This window comes from Orycteropus afer, unplaced genomic scaffold (genome assembly GCF_000298275.1).
Source record: "Orycteropus afer afer isolate SDZICR_OR568_19922 unplaced genomic scaffold, OryAfe1.0 scaffold00001, whole genome shotgun sequence".
Taxonomy (NCBI): Eukaryota; Metazoa; Chordata; class Mammalia; order Tubulidentata; family Orycteropodidae; genus Orycteropus; species Orycteropus afer.
Genome location: NW_006921588.1, coordinates 26,923,940 through 26,940,955, shown reverse-complemented (window position 1 = coordinate 26,940,955; position 17,016 = coordinate 26,923,940). Strand labels below are relative to the sequence as shown.

General features: G+C 38.9%; 1 protein-coding gene across 1 annotated transcript in view; it reads left to right on the top strand.

The window, feature by feature from the left end:
- Positions 1-12,804, top strand: part of CDCA7 (cell division cycle associated 7) — a 15,936-nt gene extending 3,132 nt beyond the window's left edge. The window contains exons 2-10 of the mRNA XM_007941192.1: positions 1,934-2,056; positions 2,475-2,717; positions 5,596-5,832; positions 6,405-6,482; positions 7,279-7,482; positions 7,856-7,993; positions 8,563-8,712; positions 12,295-12,431; positions 12,774-12,804. Coding sequence (XP_007939383.1) covers positions 1,934-2,056; positions 2,475-2,717; positions 5,596-5,832; positions 6,405-6,482; positions 7,279-7,482; positions 7,856-7,993; positions 8,563-8,712; positions 12,295-12,431; positions 12,774-12,804 — 1,341 coding nt within the window. The remainder of the gene's footprint in view (positions 1-1,933; positions 2,057-2,474; positions 2,718-5,595; positions 5,833-6,404; positions 6,483-7,278; positions 7,483-7,855; positions 7,994-8,562; positions 8,713-12,294; positions 12,432-12,773) is intronic.
- Positions 12,805-17,016: the final 4,212 nt, after the last annotated feature.

Genomic DNA, 17,016 nt, shown 5'->3' with positions numbered 1-17,016 from the left:
CAAGGAACTCTGGTGGTATAGTGCCTAAGGCATTTGACTGCTAACCAGAAGGTTGGCAGTTCAAACCCACCAGCCACTCCATGGAAGGATGACTGGGCAATGTACTTTTGTAAAGATTTACTGTCTCAGAAACCCAAAGGGGGTCGCTAAGAGTTGGAATCAACTTCATGGCAGTGATTTTGGTTTTTATAGAAGGACTCGGTTGCACAAACTACTAACCAAAAAGTTGGCTGTTTAAACCCACCCAGATACACCTGGGAAGTAAGGCCTGGCAATATACTTGTGAATAAAATCATCCATTGAAAACATTATGGAGTACAGTTACTCTGACATACATAGGGTAATCAGGGGTAGGATACCTACTCCTCACTTAGCTCATTCCCTGACACTTTGCATTTACAAATGTAGTAAAAATTCTATTATTCAACTATTTTGCATATTAACAACAGTAATGAGTGCTGAGGTGCAAGGTGAGAGTAATGCTGGCTGTTACAGTTAAGGTTATGTGTCAACTTGGCCATGATTCTCTGGTTTGATAGTCATGTAATGATGGAATTTAGCAGATATATTAATGTCGTAATCTTCCATTTTATGATCTGGTATGGTCATCCTCCATTTTCACATAATGACTTTGGAAAGTAACCATGTTTGTAGGTAAGGAGTTGGTGTAGACACTTTGAAGTAGAACTTGCCCTTTCCGTGTATGTAGGCCAGTGAGTTCTATCCTGTGGTCATATTTACAAAAATAAAAACATGGGAATAATGCAACACTTAGGAAATTTCACGTAAGAAATGGCAGAAACTGCTGTCCTTTTCACATGAGATAGATGTCAATTGCATTTCCTGATGAGCAGTATGGGTTGTTTAGTGTTATGAGTGGACGAAGCATTCCATATCTGTAAGTGATTTGTATTTATAAAAGGGACTTCTAAAAGCTTAAATCTTGTACAGCAAGGACACTGCAGAGAGAGCTGAATGTCAGGCCAGCTAATAGAGCCCTGAAGTGGAATCAGGCATTCCACCCGGATTTCGAGTGCTGTTTGACCTTTAACTTGGCTCTTTGCGCCATTTTTTCATTGGGCTGATGTATTTGATTTGTAAGGACTTGTGCAGAAATCACCATGTCCCTCCTGATTGGAACGGTGCCTGTTGGAAGCCTGCCATCTTGAAATAGAGGTCCTGCCCATTTTTGTAGTTTGTGAAATTAGCATCACAGTACATAGCCCAAAGCTTACATAAAAAGACCTCATTGAGCTTGATTTTGGCTGAAGGAGAAAAATCACTCTACCATTTAGTACTTTCAAAATTTCCTTTTAGTATAGTTAATTTTTTTTTTTTTTTTTTTCTTTAAGGAAAGAGGGTGGATTTTAGGAGTTAGCGTTAAACCAAACCCTTTGGGAGCTCTGTATAATGCTAAGAGCTTAGAGGCTCTGAAGGTGGGTAGAGGTTGTAGCTCTGCTTATTTTTGAATAAATTGATAAATACCATTAAAATTTTCCTCCATGGTGACCCTTTCTTAGGATTTGATCTGGTGTTGAATATTTTTTTAAACACAGTTTTTGTTAAAACACAAAATGCACAGTAATTTATAACTCCTTTTGCCTTCTTATCAATAATATATCATGGATAGCTTTCCTTAAGGAAATATTTAGTTCATAAACCCATTTGCTCTTGTTTCTTTGTTTTGAACATTTTATTGTGATTTGGGTTAAAGTTAACAGAACAAATTAGTTTTCCCATTCAATAATTTACACACTGAAATTTTTTTAGCAATTGCAAATCCTCCTTTTTCTATGTATTGTTGTTATGTGCTGTCAGGAAAAAAATGGGCATATCTACTGTGCTGTTAGACCTACTAAACTCAAAAGTGAGGTCGTTAGTTAGATACTAGAGTAAACATCCCACTTAATAGTACTGCCATTTCCGTTTGCAGCAAAAGAATCTCAGAGTACAGAACTTCAAGAAATTCAGATATGTGAAGTTGATTTCCATGGAAACCTCGTCATCCTCTGATGACAGTTGTGACAGCTTTGCTTCTGATAATTTTGCAAACACGGTAAGTGCTGCCTGAGAATAAACAGAATTGAGTCTGCAGTGCTCAAAATGCCCCAAATGCTTTGTGCGTGATTAAAACTGCTTGCTTTTTGCCTACATTTCTATACAGCCGTTATGAAAATACAGTATGCACTGTAATTTCATTGCACTTTTTGCTGTGGTTCTAGGTAGTAATTGTTGGAGGTAGAATAGCTACTTATTCTATCCTTTTGAAATGTCGCCTAACCTAACATGCCTGATGATTTGCCATAACAACTCAGAAATCATTTGTAAACCCCTGAACCATTTTTCTTTGTAACAAAAGCTATTCTCTTGTAGTGCACTTGTAAATGTGATTTGCTCTCTGCACGGTTTATGGAAAATTGGTTCTTGAAAAAGAAAAAAAAATGCACAACCACATTTATTTATTTATTTTACAGAAACCTAAATTCAGGTCAGATATCAGTGAAGAACTGGCAAATGTTTTTTATGAGGACTCTGATAATGAATCTTTCTGCGGCTTTTCAGAAAGTGAGGTGCAAGATGTATTAGACCATTGCGGATTTTTACAGAAACCCAAACCAAGGCCAGATGTCAGTAAAGAACTGGCCAGTCTTTTTCATGCCGACTCTGACGATGAATCATTTTGTGGTTTCTCAGAGAGTGAGATACAAGATGGAATGGTGAGTTTGAGACTTTCACCTTCAAGAAGTAAGGTATATTTAGAGGCATGACATCATATTATTTGGTTTTTTGTTTTTTTTTTTTTACTTTTGGTTTTCCTTTTTATTTTAGTCATGCCTGAAGATTTGGTTGACTTTTTTTTTTTTTTTTAATTTTTTTTTTTTATTTAAAGAGTATTTTCTTTATGTCTTAAAGCAGTTTTTATTTAATATAGCCCTACTTGTAAATCTTGGACATTGTATAGGCTCTGAGAATCTTGGAAGCTGGTAAGATAGAATTCACCAACTGGAAGATTTCCATTACCACAGAAATCCAGTCTCATCAGAGGAAGTACACATGCCCTAAAGATTAGCTACGTTCCTCTTTAACTTCATGTGCTTAGCCCAGTGCCTAGCCTAGAACAGGCACTTAATAAATGAGAGCTCCCCTAGTGGATCTGAAAACCTGAACTAACCCATGTACAGGGGCCTGAGTATGGACAGTGACGGTTAGGGCCCTTCCTGTGTCCACTTTTGTTCCCTGGTTGGCTTTTCCTGTGCTATTGCTCTATTACCTTTACTAAGGTCTGTTGTCCTGGTCAGGCCACCCCTGCTGCTGCTGCTACTGCTGCTGCTGCTGCTCTCTGCTCCCCGCCCCCGCCCAGTCCCACCCACCCTGGGCACACTGATTAGTTGTTGACATATTCTTGTTAAACAAGACTTTTCTCAAGAAAGGAAGCATTGCCTTGATTTGCAATCAGATCCAAGCTCCTCAACTCAGTGTGGTCTGACACAGGTCCATGGCCTATGGACCACACTTGAATAGCCCTGATACAAGTGATAGACAATACCTGGCCAAGGGGTGTTTTCCCACTATCTAACTATCTGTGGTAAGGTAATGCTTCCTCCAGTAGGTAATGGGGGTCTAACTCAGTGCTTATTGGAGATATTGCAGGAGCCTGATGCAAATCTGAATGTGACCCAAACATTGTATGTAGCGAGAATAATTTCTTGGCAATGTTTCAATATTTTCTAGATACTGTTGTGATTAATAAAATGCCAGTTGATTAAAAGTGTTAACTCTTAGTAATCTTTTGACATTTTCGGTCTCTGAATCCATGGACACTGAAAAGTACTGAAAGCTGTTGTCGGGATTTAGGAAATTTTGAATGTTAAAAATGGGTTTTTCATTTCTAGGGCTTTATAGGTGATATTTTTTCCTTCTGTTTTTTTTTTTTTTTCCCCCTCAACCATTACCACAATCACTTTTAGAATATTTTCGTCACTCCAGAAAGAAACCCCATACTCATTAATAGTTAACTTCTCATTCTTACCCAAAATATCACCAGTTTTGGGCAATGACCAGCTTACTTTGTCATAGATTTGCCTATTCTAGATATTTCCTATAAAAAGAATTATGTAATACGTGGCCTTTTGTGTCTAGCTCCTTTCACTTAGCATAATGTTTACAAGGCTCATCCATTCTATAGCATGTTTCAGTACTTCATTTTTATTGCTGAACAATAGCCCATTGTATAGATGGTTATACCACATTTTCTTTATCCATTCCATGATGGACATTTGAGTTGTTTTTGCTTTTGGGCTATTATGAGTGCTGCTGTGCACATTCATACACAAGTTTTTCTGTGGCCATATTTTGAATACTCTTGGGTATATATCAAGGAGTAAAATTACTGGGTCATGTAGTAACTCTATATACTCTATATTTAAAGGAACTGCCAGACTGTTTTCCAAAGTGGCTGTACCATTTTACATTCCTATCAGCAGTATATGAGGATTTCAGTTTTCTACATCCTCACCAACACTTGTTATTTTCTATCTTTTTTTATCTTAGCTATCCTCCAAACCAAACTCACTGCTGTGGAGTCCATTTGACTCATAGCGACTCCTCCTTGGGATTCCAAGGTGGTATCTCTACAGAAGCAGATTGCCCAATCTTCCTTCCAAGGAGTGGCTGGTGGGTTTGAACCACTGGTCTTCTTGTTAGCAGTCAGATGCCTTAGGCACTATGCCACCAGAGCTCCTTAGCTGTCCTAGTGGGTCTGAAAACCCTGTGGGGCAGTTCTACTGTCTCTTACAGGGTCGCTATGAGTTGGAATCGACTTGATGGCAGTGGGTTTGGTTTTGGTCTTGTTTAGTGGGTATGAAGGGTGCCCTGGTTGTACACTGGTTAAATGCTTGGCTGCCAAACAAAAGGTTGTTGGTTCAAACCCACCGGCCACTTCCTGGGAAGAAGATGTGGCTATCTGTTTCTGTGAAGATTATAATAGTCTTAGAAACTATGGGGCAGTTCTACTCTGCCCTATAGGGTTGTGGAGTCAGAACTGATCCCGTAGCGTTGAGTTTGTTTTTTGGGTTAGGTGGGTATGAAATGGCATCATATTATAGTTTTGCTCTACATTTCCCTGGTGGCTAATTTTAATACATTTTTAGTGATGGCAATCTGTATTATTTTTGAAATCTGAATTTTTTTTCTTAAGCTTACAAAAAGTGGGATTAGCGAATTGAGAGATTTTAATATAGTTTAATACCATGTTTTTGGAAGAGCACATAACTTTTTCCTGTAGAAGTTTTAAAATACATAAAGATCTGTTTTAAGAATTTTAAAGGGGAACAGAGTTTTTTTCACATTTTAAAAAATGATTCAGAGCCACAGTGTGATATAGAGGATGTAAAGATAGCTAATAACAATACTCAGATTATAACATATTCAGATGGTTGTATTTATACATAATTCTCGATTTTGTCATCCAGAGTCATCAGTGTTCAGTTGAAATTTATTTGATGTGTCTTTTGTGCAAAAGGGATTTTGTAGCTAGCCTGAGGCATCCTAGCTGCCAATCAACAAGTCACTAACTGCTAAGTTCTGATCAACTAGAGACTGCAGGCTGCCCAGGAAGGCTGCAGGACCCGCAGTCAGTGCAGACGTTCTGGACCCCTGAGAGTGGCAATGACGTTTCCAACACGAAGTACCAGGACAGCGGCCAAGAAGAAGGCAGTTCCTCCCCAGTCCTCAGAGAGCTCTGTGACTGATGCCAGTTCTGATTCAGAAGATGAAAAAGGCATGAATTTTTTGGAGAAAAGGGCTTTAAATATAAAGCAAAACAAAGCAATGGTAGGTATCTGACTTTGACTGTGTTAGCTCTTCTTCCCAGCTTTGCTCTAAGACATTTGTTACTTACATCTGTGTCCTAAGATTTTTTTTTTCCCTACTTTTATTGTGAAAACGTACAAACAAGACATTCGCCAACCTAACAACTTCCATGTTTACTCAGGGACGCTGGTGACATTTTTCATGTTGTGCCACCATTATTGGTGTCCTTTTCCAAATTATTCCAGCACCATTAGCATAAGCTTAATGCCCTGCAAACAAAAGCTTCCCCTTTCTTCTCCCTCTTACACCTGGTAACACTAATAATCTTGTGTCCTAAGAATTATTTTCAGTGTAGCTATGAAGTCTTCATAATGTGTGCTGTGAAGGGCGTTTCTTTCCCTAAACTAACTTTTAAATTTTAGTTCATTAAAGTCTTGGGACGTGCCTAGGTGAAATCAGAAACTATTTGACTGTGTCAACTTATTGTTAAATATAAAGCCATGAAATGTGCTACCATAATTTCCAGAAGTTAGTTGCTCATTTTCAGCAGTTATTCTAAACAAATCATCTCTTTTCTTCCCCACCCTTTTTAGCTTGCAAAACTAATGTCAGAGTTAGAAAGCTTCCCTGGCTCGTTCCCTGGTAGACGTTCCTTACCAGTCCCCGGTGCAGTAAGTACAAAGCTTTGTTTAGTTATATTTGACCAAACCTCGGGTGAGTGTTTCAAAATCCAGTTTCCTTATTTTGTGTAGTCTTACGGACAAAGAAACCTAATGGGTTTTGAGGAGACCTACCTTGCGTCTTTGGCACTTGTGACTTCTCCCAGGTAGACTAAGCCCTTCAAGTGCCAGGAATGAGGACTGGGAAATTTATATACATATACATACACACACACATTTCCTCTATTACATGAGTAATAGATTTTATTTTATTTTTTAAATATGAGAATAAGGAAAAATAATGAAAAAAGAATTTCTTAACCAAATCGTTGTCTAATGCCATATAAGGTATTCTGAGGAACTAAAGATGCTGTTACCCAGGGGAGTTTGGTATATCTGCCAGTATAAGAGCCTACCTTTCTCCACCTCCCCCTGTGTAAGGAAGGAAGGAAGGAAAACCATATGTTTATTTCTCTATTTTGCAGTAGAGAAACAGTGACTATGTTTCAAGGCTGAAGACGTGGCATAGAAAAGTTTTTTTGGAAAAAGAGATCAGTTTTTATATTTTTATTATGTAGAAGAATAAACAGATGTCTTAATTTCAGGGAAACTGTAGTCTTGGTATTACCAAAACAAGTTTATGGTAACTAGAGATTTTGGATTTGTGTTTCATACATAATGGAAAAGGCAAAGAAAATTGAGAAGTGGAGCTTTCTTTTACTCAAAAGAAAACATCCTTTAAAGATTTTCAAAAGTGCCACTTTTCTCCAGTCTGGAATAAATGGGTTCCATGGTGTGTTTTGTTCAGCAATCAAAGACACCCCGAAGACGCACGTTCCCAGGTGTTGCTTCCAGGAGAAACCCTGAACGGAGAGCTCGTCCTCTTACCAGGTCAAGGTCTCGGATTCTGGGATTCCCTGGGGCTCTGCCCACAGAGGAGGAGGAGGAGGAGGAAGAGGAGGACAAGTACTTATTGGTGAGAAAGAGGAAGGTCATGGACGACTACATGAATGTGAGTTCTCCACATTTGTACTTATTCTGTTTTTCATCTTCTGTAGGCCACTGTCGGACACACAACCATGTACCTAACCTCAACACCAAGTAATCCCTATTAAATATGTTTTTTAAACTCTTCACAGTTGTTTGTCACATCGAGTAATTGATGATTTTGCTGGCAGATGAGAGAATCAAAGTTTTCCTTAGCTTAATTGTAAAATTATTTCCATGATGTTCTTCAGTGATCCTAACAATAAACTTATGATTCACCTCCTTTCCTTAAGCTCTCAAAGATTTCTAGATCAAATTCTCTGTGAAGAAATTACAAATTAGGAATATGAGGGTCACAGATGGGGAGAGCCAGTAAAGACTCGCTTTTTGTTTTGCAGGAAGATGACATGCCCAGAAACCGTCGCCCAGGGCCCATGACCCTTCCTCATGTAATCCGCCCAGTGGAAGAAATCACAGAGGAAGAGTTGGAGAATATCTGCAGTAACTCCCGAGAGAAGATATATAACCGCTCATTGGTAAGAACATCTAAATGTAAGTGAACATGAAAATGTGCATGTCTGTGACAAGAGAAGGGTAGCCTTTATGTTCCCTAGAAGTTTGCGGTGTTCTAAAGATCTGAGCATATGAAACGTGTGTCTGTGCATTTTGTTGCTGTACAAGGCAGGAAAGTTTTATAGTATCCTGGGATTTAGTCCTCTTCTCACTTGAGTGATTTGCTTAGTAAGTCTGCAATGATATTAATCTTTTCTCTTGATTTAAAAATTGGTTCATTCATTGTGTATCTATTATGTATGGCTACATAGCTAGGTGCTAGAGATACGGTGGTGTGCTAAAGAATGTGTTTCAACAGGTTATTTTTTGCATTGACAGAATTGTTTTTTGAAGGTGCTATTTTGGTAATATTGATTTCTGAGTCTATGAATTGAATAGTCACCATGCTTGAGATAGTTTTTAGGCCCAATCATATATACCTGTGTATGTAGATGTGGAATTAAGATTTATAGGCAAAGTCTCAGATTCTGTTATAAAGAATATTCTTTAAATATGCCATGTTCTTTTTTTCTCATTTGCCTATTATTTCTAGGGATCTACCTGTCATCAATGTCGCCAGAAAACTCTCGATACCAAAACAAATTGCAGAAACCCAGAGTGTTGGGGTGTCCGAGGCCAGTTCTGTGGCCCCTGCCTTCGAAACCGTTATGGTGAAGAAGTCAAGGATGCCCTCCTAGATCCCGTAGGTGCCTTGGAGGGGTGGTCCTATGAACTGCTCAGGCTGGAAAGAAGGCATTGGTGAAGGCACCACACACACCATGGATTCACCTTTTTAAATCCACTGGCACCGTTCTCATTTAGGGATAAGATATTTTTACATTTGATACTACAGTTACATTTTTGCTTAACTGGTTCCGCTTTTAGGTGGCTCTAATAATTTTCCCTTTTACATCGAGTTCTGCAATACTTAGTAAATTTCTCTAAATTTGTATGTCTTCAATGAAATACAGACTTGCTATAGTTCATTTTACAGTAAGATGACGTTGTATGCTCAACTTGAGGAAAGTTAGGTAGCTACCTGTGATAAAGTCAGACCACAGTGGACACTTTGATGCTTAAAGTAAGCAATTTTTGTCATAAGATCATTCTACAATCCAAACCTGTGGCATTTGAAGGCTTATTGTGGGCAATTTACTGCTAAATTTTATGGACTTAAAAATGGGTTCTATTCCTAATCTGTCCTAATAAGCTTATTTATTTCTCTTAATGTAAACTCTGGCATAGGCCCGGGCAGTGTTTCATTTTGTTGGACAGTGTCACTGTGAGTTGGATGGATGGCACCTAACAACAAACAACAACAGTATAAACTCTGATTTATAGAATAGTTCCCCTAGGCCCCCACAAAGCTTGAGAAGGATAAAAATGGTAGTCCTGTGGTGCTTACTGTGCTTTAAAGTTGTGTGTGTGTTTTCTTTTTTCTTCAAGGAGATACTGAGAATACTAATCTAGTCTTAACTGTCTTCATTGACACAAAGTAGATTAGGAACAAGACCGACTTTATTCCCACTTAAGTATGTGGATACTCTCTTGCTGTGTTTGACTTGCCCAAGAAAAGATTGGTATACCTTGGCTGACTGGAGGTCCCATGTCCTTGCCCTTGTACGTCAAGTCATTCACAGATTAGTCCAGTTGAATCGTCTTCTAAAGATGTGTAGGGAGTGGAGACTGGAGAAGTAAAGCACATGTGAGTAGAAACCATCGGGATTTAGTTAAGCCTTTGCAGAAAGGAATGAATAATTACTGATGTTCCATTTGTATGTTTTAATAACTTCTTATGAAAAATTCCAAATATACTTGAATGTATGTTGCTGTTGCTATTATGTGCTGTCGAGTTGGACCCAACTCACAGCAACCCCTCCTTGGGTTTCTGAGGCAGTATCACTATGGAAGTAGATTGCCCAACCTTCCTTCCGAGGAGTGGCTGGTGGGTTTCAACCGTCAGCCTTCTGGTTAGCAGTCAAATAATGCCTTAGGCGCTGTGCTACCAGAGCTCCCACTTGAAAGTATAGAAAGTAGTATAATAAAACCTCAAGTATCCATACATAGGTTTAAAATTATTTATATTTGACCGGTGTGTTTTTTTGTGTGTGTGTACTGTGTTTTATATTAAATATGATAATTCAACTTTAAAGATTTCAGCTTTTATCTCTTTAAAAACCAAATTCTTACATTGTTATAAAACCATTTTCCCAATAATTAATGCTATATAATAACTGCTCTGTTCAGATTTTTCCCAGTTGTCCCAAAATATCTTCTGTACAGTGAGTTCGCTCAAGCCAGGATCCAAATAAGGTCCCCACGTGGCATAGTGTAGAATAGTTAACATCTTCCCTCCCTTCCTTCCCCCATGCTTTTGACCTGTTGAAGACCCTTGGTCAGTTGTCTTGTAGAGTGTCACATTGTCTGTTCTTCGTGGTGGTGTTTACCTTATTCCTCTATTCTCTGCCTTTTCTATAAGGTCAGATCCCAAGGCTGACTTAGCTTTGGATTAAATATTGGTAATACTGAGTACAAATCTGTCTTGGAAGAAATACAGCTGGAATGTCCCTTGGAAACGAGGATAGGAAGACTTCGTCTCTCATACTTTGGTCACGTTATCAGGAGGGACCGATACCTGGAGAAGGATTGCATGCTTGGTGAAGTAGAGGGTCTGCAGAAAAGGGGAAGACCCTCAATGAGATGCACTGACACTGTGGCTGCAACAGTGGGCTCAAGCGTAGCAGTGATTGTGAGGATGGCACAGGACCGGGCACAGCTCCCTTCTGTTGTACACGGGGTCACTATGAGTCAGAACCTAACAGCAACAGCAGGTGCTTTGTATTGCTTCATACCGAGGTGCAGAAAAAATATTTCTAAAGTCTTGTATTTCTATTTAGGACTCAGATTCAGAAGCTTGCTTGATTTTAAGTTTATGTGTGGCCCGCTTGCCTTAGTACAGGAGAGGAAATATCCCAGCATAGAACCATTGGTCCTATGGAAGGAAAGTTTCTTATTACCCAGTGCATATTGTTAAGCTTTTCAGGGCTCTGGAGGTGTAAAGGGTTAGAACCCTCAGTCTTGTGTGGTGTTCATTTCAGGGCAGGCAGATTGATTCATAGCATTTGTGCAGGACAGGCTGAGCACCCTGTCCTGGGTACTTGGCACTGGAACATCTAGGAGAAGTTGATTCACCATTTATCCCTGGTAGTTGCTATGTAACTTCTGCTGGATTTCCTAAGGAAACATTAGGAAATGTTACGATTTTATGTCCACCAAGGGGTTACATGCAATTAGTGGTACCTACCTTAGAGTTGAAAAAGCAATTGATGATAAATCTTTATGAAAGTAGATTACCCAGTCTTCTTTCTTCGGAGTGGCTGGTGGGTTTGAACCACCAATCTTGAGGTTAGCAGTCAAATGCCTTAGACACTATGCCACCAGAGCTCCCCTTGAGTTGATAAGTAAGGTGGGATAAAGATAATTTTAATTTAATTGTACTTTTTCTTTTATTATAGTATATACAACCAAACATGCATCCATTCAGCAAATTCTGTGGGTACAATTCAGTGACACTGGTTACATTCTTCACATTATGTCATCATTCTATCTTGTCCCGAATTATTCACCACCATTAATTTAGTATTGTTGCCTCTTAAACTTCTCGTCCATGCTTTAGAGTTACTGTTGTCAACTTACATATATAATCCTTTAAAAGTGTGCACTGCTCAAGGCAAACAATCTTTACTAATTGAGCTGAGCTGTTGTTTGGCTTAAGGATGACTTTAGGGGATGTTTTGGTTCCAGGTTTAAAGATTATCTTAGGGCTATATATTTGGGGGCTTCTGCATTCTCAGTGGGTCCAGTAAGTCTGGATTCCACAAGAATTAGAAATTCCAAATTTTCCTTCTTTTGATCAGGACCCATGTATTGAGTCCTTGATCAAAACACTGTGTAATGGCAGTGAGAGACTATCATACAGTTCTGGTTTCATGGCACTGGAGGCACTTGTACGTGAAAGCAATTAGCCACATATTCCATTCCTCCTTCAATTCCTGCTTCACCTTCTGCCTCTGTTGTTCCAAGCTTTTGAGACTCTACCTACTACACAAACTAGGAGGTAGAACAGAAATTCTAAAAAACAGTATTAGGCCAGTTGTGTGGCCTGTCCCATAAAACCATGACCCTAAACCTTTGTTTGAACTAAGAAAACTAATCACAAAAGGTGTTTGGTTATATCTGAGTAGTCTCAGCAGCTTACTTATGCCTTTCTTTGTTTCTCCTTCAGAACTGGCACTGTCCACCTTGTCGTGGAATCTGTAACTGCAGCTTCTGTAGGCAGCGTGATGGGCGGTGTGCAACTGGGGTCCTGGTGTATTTGGCCAAATACCATGGCTTTGGGAATGTCCATGCTTACTTGAAAAGGTAATGGTAGCTGCTTTTTTCTCCTGTGCCTGAATCTTATATTCATTTATGTGTCTTAATATAAAGACGATAAAAGTCAGGATAGTGGTTATCTCTAGGGCAGGGAGGGGGTTATTGCCTGAGAGGGAGCACGGTGGGAGCCTTTTGGAGTGTTTGCAATGTTTTATATCTTAATCTGGGTTGTAGTTACCCAGCTATACATACATGTATAAATTGAGATTTGTGTACTTGACCGTAAGTATAATTCAATAAAAACAGGTTTTGGAAAGTGAGTTAGGCTTTCAAGAGAGAGTTCTTAGGCTGAAAACTATATCCTAATACATTTCCTTTTCTCTTTCACAGTCTGAAGCAGGAGTTTGAAATGCAAGCATAACATCCAGAAGATTTACTAATTGCCTTGAACTTCTCAAGTCTCCTTGTTAAACTTTTCAGTTGTATCAAGTTGATTGAAACCTCACTTTTTTGGTGGTTATTCTGTTACAGGAAACTCAATCATGTCAGTCTCTTTAGACACAGCTGTGGGTGGGAGCTGCACAGATGTATGTTGCTAGTTAGACTTTGCTGTCCTGCAGTTTCTCTGCCCACCACCCCTGACCTCATCTCTTTCTTGTCCAGTGGCCCTCTTCTACCACTTATTTTTCTGAACTGTTTTTAAATGACAATTAATATGAAAGTATGTTTGATTGAGGAGCCTTGGTGGTACAGTGGTTAAGTGCTCATCTGCTAACCGAATGGTTGACAGTTGAACCCACCAGCTGCCCTATGGAAGAAGGATGTGACAGTCTGCTTCCCTAAAGATTTGATGTTGAAATAACCCTGCCGTGCACCCATAAAACCAAGCACTTAGAACAAAGTAGTAGAATTAACTAACTAAATGAATTCCATACAACAGCCCTTTGATTTTATGAAAACATGTACTTTTGTGTTCATTCTCGTTCATAATTTTTAACAGAATCAAATCACAAAGGTCTTAAAACCATGTGGTAAATGAGTTGTTGCAAAGTAGAGTGCATTCCTTTAGATGCCTCTGTATTGTGCTTGTTACACAAGTTGGCACCGTTGAGACTTAGTTGGTGCTGACTTCTTCCATTATAAGGTTAAGTGGTGAATCCTGCTTACACAGTCATTATGATCCAGAGGTTAGTGGGCAAGGAGTTACTTAAAATCGTCATTGGATATCCATCCTTGGAATTTAGTGGTAAAACTTCAGGAGTAGGCTCATTTGAAGTTCTTAGTATGAAACTTTAGTATAATTTTAGTTTGCCAAGTTTATTGCAGTTCCTATGTAAGGTGTTCCGATTTAGGTCTTGGATCATTTTATGTGAAAAATTCAGACTACAGTGCTACTCTAGTCTACAATGCTTTGCCATTTTTGCTTTCCTAAAGAAGTTATAAGCTGGGCATAGTATTGATGTTCAGATTTTAAGCGCTTTTATAGTAATGAGAAGTGCCTTTTTGGAGATGGTTGACTTTTAATGGTTTGTTAACTTGACAGCTCTGCCAATTTAGTTTGTAGCCAGTTTGTTGTTATTGTGGGTTTTTTTTTTTTTTTTCATTAATCACATCATTTGGTAGAGGTGGGATCTGTGTGCTTGTACGTCTACTTTGTTGGAGTGACTGTTCAGTGTTTGATGCCTAATTGGACCTTGACTCAATAAATGTAAATAGAGCTTTTGATCTGTAATGCTTTTATACAAAGGTTTTTATTTTAATAATAAAATGTTTTATTCTAGCTGTCTGTTTTGTTTTTTAATGTTCAGTCTGACTGCACTTAATTGTAATTATTTTCTCCTACTTAAATAAAACACCATTTCTCTTGTTGCTACCTTTGAAATAGCCTCTAACTCATGGGGAACCCATGCATGATGCGATCACGTAATAGAGGGGGACCCCAAGGAGGGTTGCTGTCTGGTGTGCACGGGTCCTTATCTCTGGATATACCCCCTTTGAGAATTATAAAATAGCTTTTTATTTCCGTCGCACTGAGTAAGGAGTTAGGAGGAATTCTCCTCAAATCTGACTCCTTGAAGTAAATGTGATTCATAGCTTTATGGCATTTGAAAAGGAAAATGATACTGAAATTTTGGCGCTCTAATGCACAGGGATTTTTAGGATGATGTAAGTGCACACAGCAGTCATCACATCTAAAAATGGCAACTTTAGCATGATGAGTGGGGGGGTTTTCATGGCAGATACATCATTCGGTCTTAGGACAAGGCTGGAGTCTCATGCACATTCTCCATGGGCCAGCTGTGGTAGGAACCGGGGTACTCGTCTCCTGCTTGTAACTACTAGCTGTAAAAAAGGAACAAAAGGAGTTACCAGGGAAAGTAATTCCAAGAGCTTTGGGGGCATGGGCCAGGTAACAGTCAGACCATTGTGATCTACACAGGGTTTTTACTGACTGATTCTTAGATCACCAGGCTTCCACTCTGTCCTTGTCTAGAAGGTGTGAAACCTCTTCAGCAGCATAGAAACACACGAGTCTCCACTGACAGGATGGTCCATTGGTCAGGAGTAGAACCTGAAACTCCCACTGAAGACTAGAATTCTACCCCTGAACCATCACTGCCCTTTTCTTTCTGCCTTTTCCTTCTCTCCCTTTTTACATGTTTCTAACTGCCAAGAGCGAGCTCTTGAACAGGCCTGACTTGCTCATATGATCAGAAAGTCAGTTAAGACAGCCACTTTGCCTGATTGAAAATACATACCCGTGAAGTTTTACAGTGTTTGCCTTTATCATTTGCCAACCTAGGAGTGAACCAATTTTACAATACCTGGTTTGCTTTTATTACACATGGAAATAATTGCATGCTGTGCCTCGAGGCCTGTCCCAGGACAGAATCAAGAAGGAAACAAAAGTCATAGCCTAAGAGCTCTCAAGTCCAAGTTAGCCTGCAGGTCAGATTGTGCTGCACGCAGCTCAACATATTCGTGTTGGCACATGAACTCAGTGTATCATGTTTTTTACATTTTTAAAAGGTGGTTAAAAAGTATGACAGACCATATGGCCCACAGAGCCTAAAATAGAATCTGGCCCTATGCAGAAACTGCTGACTTGTTCCAGACTTACCTGAGAAGCCCATGATTTGCAATAAGACCAAGCTTAATAAATTATACAATGGCTTTTCTGTATATGAATCCAAATGAAATTTTAAAAGTTTCCCCATAAATTGTATTGGGATTTTAAGAATGCAAATTGTAATTCAACTCTTAGGGATCTGATTGAGAAGCTTAGATTTTTAGTTAATCTAAATTGAGGTTGGTTTGAAAATTTTTGGTGTTAACTTTTAATACTGTGAAGTAGAACTAATGTGATCGTCATTTGAAAAACTGATGGTTAAGAGTTGATTCTGAGATCTTATCCATGAAGGGTTTATAATTTAGTGGAGAAACTAAAATAAAAACCTAAAAATAATGTTAGTAGGAATGAAGGGGTGGAAAAGTAATTAACATTTTGTTTTTACTCAAAAAAAAAAAAAAAAAACCACAACCAAACTTGCTGCCATCAAATTGATTCTGACTCAGTGACCTCCTTTGGGTTTCTGAGTTGGTAAATTATGGAAGCAGATTGCCCAGTCATCCTTCTGCAGAGTGGCTGGTGGGTTTGAACCAGCAACCTTCTGATTAGCACTCAAATGCCTGAGGCTGTATGCCACCAGAGCGCCTTTGTTCTTATTAGACATTAAAAAAAAAAAAAAAAAATCGTATTTTCCCTGGAAGTTTACACAGCAAATTAGGGTGCAATTTGACAGTTTCTGCCCAAACTGGTTGGTGACATTAGTTACGTTTTTCACAATGTGTCATTCTTTTTCATTGCATTCTGGTTGTTCCATTTCCAATACTCTATAGTTTCCCTGCCTCTTCTCATTTTTGCTTTAGAGGAATTGTTGACCTTTTGGTCTCATATGCATGGTTTTTTTTTTTTTTGTTTGTTTTTTTCTTAACGGAGCAATGCTATTTATTTTTATGAGCCCATAGGTTTTAAGGTCTCTCTACTCAACCCAAAAAACCAGTGCCATCAAGACAATTCTGATTCATAGTGACCCTATAGGGACAGAGTAGAACTGCCCCACAGGGTTTGTAAATCTTTACAGAAGCAGACTGCCTCATCTTTGTCCCACAGAGCGCTGATGGGTTCGAACTTCCGACCTTTTGGTTAGCAGCTGAATGCTTTTACCACTGAGCCACCAGAGCTCCTTCCCTACTCAATATAATAATATTTATAATAAGACACCACCATTGAACCTGATTAACTACCTCACCCTCTGGTCTTTTGGCTTATATTAAGTCAAACTCAATTTTTTAAAAATAATGGATAAATGCTTCTCTCTGGAATACACCAGTCTAGCTCTGCCACTTCAGCTCTGTGACAGTGGGCATTTTTGTTCTCAATCTCTTTTCTCATCTTTGAGATACTTCAGAAATGTGTGGTTTACCAGTCATTAGAATCATGTATTTGTTCTTTGTTGTTGGGTGCCATTGAGTCGATTCTGACTCATAGTGATCTTGTGTTCTTTAACATCTTCCAACAGGGACTCCTTTAAAGTTTCATTATGAACTCAGATTTTTCTAATATTTGATG